Below are 2489 nucleotides of genomic sequence, written 5' to 3' on the forward strand. Positions count from 1 at the left end.
AAAAAAAAAAAAGAAAAGTATCGACGATTAAAACTTACTGATCATTTTCAAGCATCTTCCGGAAATATCAGAGAAGAACCATGTTCCATGGTGTTCTTCTGGGTTTCTAGGATTGATTGATCGTAGAGCCCTGAAAGATCGTATCAATCTAGAGAAACCATGGTATATTAAATCGGTAGGATTTAATTGATTGGAATTATCTTCCATGTTGTCGATGGGAAGTTGAAATTCGGATAATCGATTATTATTAATCGAAAATCTAATGGCGTCATTATAATATATGTGACGACGTATAGAGCTTTCAACAGGACGGACAATGTAAGTAGTAGTTGGTTTATGAAAAGTTTTAGAAACCCTGACCTCAACGTTGGGTTTTGGGTTGACCTTAAATTCGGGTAAGAATTCGACGTTGGATTCGACCTTAAATTCAGGTAAGACCTTAACGTTGACCTTGATAGAAGGTGACACCCTAACGCAAGTGGCGCTCTCCAACAATGATGATTCTGAAGTTGTTGAACAGCTTCCTACCATATCGGCGGTTCTGAAAACAGAAATAGAAGAAACCATATGAGTTTTTATCAATGATTGATAATTCACCGACATTACGTTATATTTTATCGGTTATCGTATATATTGATTTCTAATTTTTATATTGACGATAAATTTATTTTGAAATTGGTTGATTGTATTTTTAATACAATTTACTTTATTTTTTTTTTTAAATTAATTTTAATGATTATTGTATAGAGATTGGTATCTATTTTTATTATACTATTTTTTAATGATCACCATATATATTGGTATTCACAAACACTGTCAGTGTAGGTTTTATTATATTAATAAAAATATTAATTTTTATTATATAACAAAAGTAAAATAATTTTTATTCGATATAAAGTACAAATAATTTACTTTAGTTTTTATTCATATCGAATAATATAACAAACGTATAATCAAAATAAAAAATTAATAATGTTAGTAGGTTTTACTATACTATTTTTTAATGATCACCATATATATTGGTATCTATTTTCACAAACACACTGTCAATATAGGTTTTATTATATTAATAAAAATATTAATTTTTATTATATAACAAAAGTAAAATAATTTTTATTCGATATAAAGAACAATTAGTTTACTTTAGTTTTTATTCATATCGAATAATATAACAAACGTATAATCAAAATAAAAAATTAATAATAATTGTAAAAAATTCTACAATATATCAACGATCACCTATCAACTAATTAACAAATGGAAACTTCCTCCCCTCCTCCTCCCTCCCCTCACTCCTCCTTCAGAATGATCGAACGTACGATGAACCCAAAAATCAATTTCCAATGCTGGAATATATTGATATTCAATTGATTCCTGTTTACGAAAATGCAAACAGTTATAAAACGGTCAGCTACCCTTGCCCAGGGGGTTGATTCTAATTTATTAACAATAACGCGTTCTATGAAATCCTTGTTACGTTGGTAGCAACAACGTGTGTGATAATATCAATTTATTGTTTCACCCTTTTCTCATTCTCTCTCTTTCTTTTTAACTGTCAACCATTTTTCTCTCAATTTATTATTTGTATTTTTTTCCATATTTTATTTATTCGAACAATATAAAAGCACGTACCTATCAACAAATCGAGTATTTTGAGAAGTCCGCTTTATAACTCTGAAATATTTATCGGCTAATCGTAAAGTCGCTAAAGCACAAAAGTTTAAAGCCCAATAAATTTCAATTACTTATGAACTCGAAAACTTTTCCATCAAGAGAATTATTCGAACGTTTGGGTTATTTTTTTTTTCGTTCTCTCTCTTTTTTTTGTTTTTTTATATATATATAAAAAATTTAAAAGCCATCATCTCTTTTTTTTTTTTTCGAGAATTTTCGTTTTTTTTCGTAAACTTGCTTGATATCGGAATTATTTATACATTTATATTTGTCGATAATAATTTATTAATAAAAGTAGAGTTAAAATTTGTATTGGTATTGGTAATACTCATATTTCATGTGTGCAGTTAATTAAACAATTAGCCCTTTGAGAACACGTGTGATCATACTGATAATGATAATAGGGATTTGCTATAAAACTCTTATGTCATTTCTGATTGAACACGAACAATAATTAATTAATCTGATGATACATTTATTATTTTCCGATATAGAATAGTCAAAGGAAATGATATTATAGATTACAATAATTCCAATTCTTTCAGTAATTAAGCATCATTGACGAAACTTAATATTACAATAATATTAAATCAAATTGTTATAATATATTCAAAGGATTAAACTTTATCAATGGTTAAAAATCTTTTTTTAAATGAATAACAATAATCATTTGTTCGTGTAAAATATTTCTAAATTATTACCATTGCGATGTATACGAAATGATTAAATATAAATTATATTATAATAATTAAAGTTTTTTTTATATATAATATATATAACGATGTAAATAATTTATTAAATGAATAAAAGTATAA

General features: G+C 26.3%; 1 protein-coding gene across 2 annotated transcripts in view; it reads right to left on the reverse strand.

The window, feature by feature from the left end:
* The window catches only part of LOC106786810 (growth factor receptor-bound protein 10-like), a 397464-nt gene that overhangs the window by 349654 nt on the left and 45321 nt on the right, over positions 1 to 2489 (reverse strand). Inside the window, exons 1-2 of one of the 2 annotated variants that reach the window (XM_014748591.1) lie at positions 361 to 442; positions 39 to 130 (exon numbers count right to left, since the gene is read on the reverse strand). In XM_014748591.1, coding sequence (XP_014604077.1) covers positions 39 to 45 — 7 coding nt within the window. In that variant the 5' untranslated portion in view covers positions 46 to 130; positions 361 to 442. Of the gene's footprint in view, positions 1 to 38; positions 542 to 2489 lie in introns of those variants that run through there. The other variant, XM_014748590.1, reaches the window with a different exon arrangement.

Source organism: Polistes canadensis, unplaced genomic scaffold (genome assembly GCF_001313835.1).
Source record: "Polistes canadensis isolate GaletaPanama2010 unplaced genomic scaffold, ASM131383v1 scaffold_83, whole genome shotgun sequence".
Classification (NCBI taxonomy): domain Eukaryota; kingdom Metazoa; phylum Arthropoda; class Insecta; order Hymenoptera; family Vespidae; genus Polistes; species Polistes canadensis.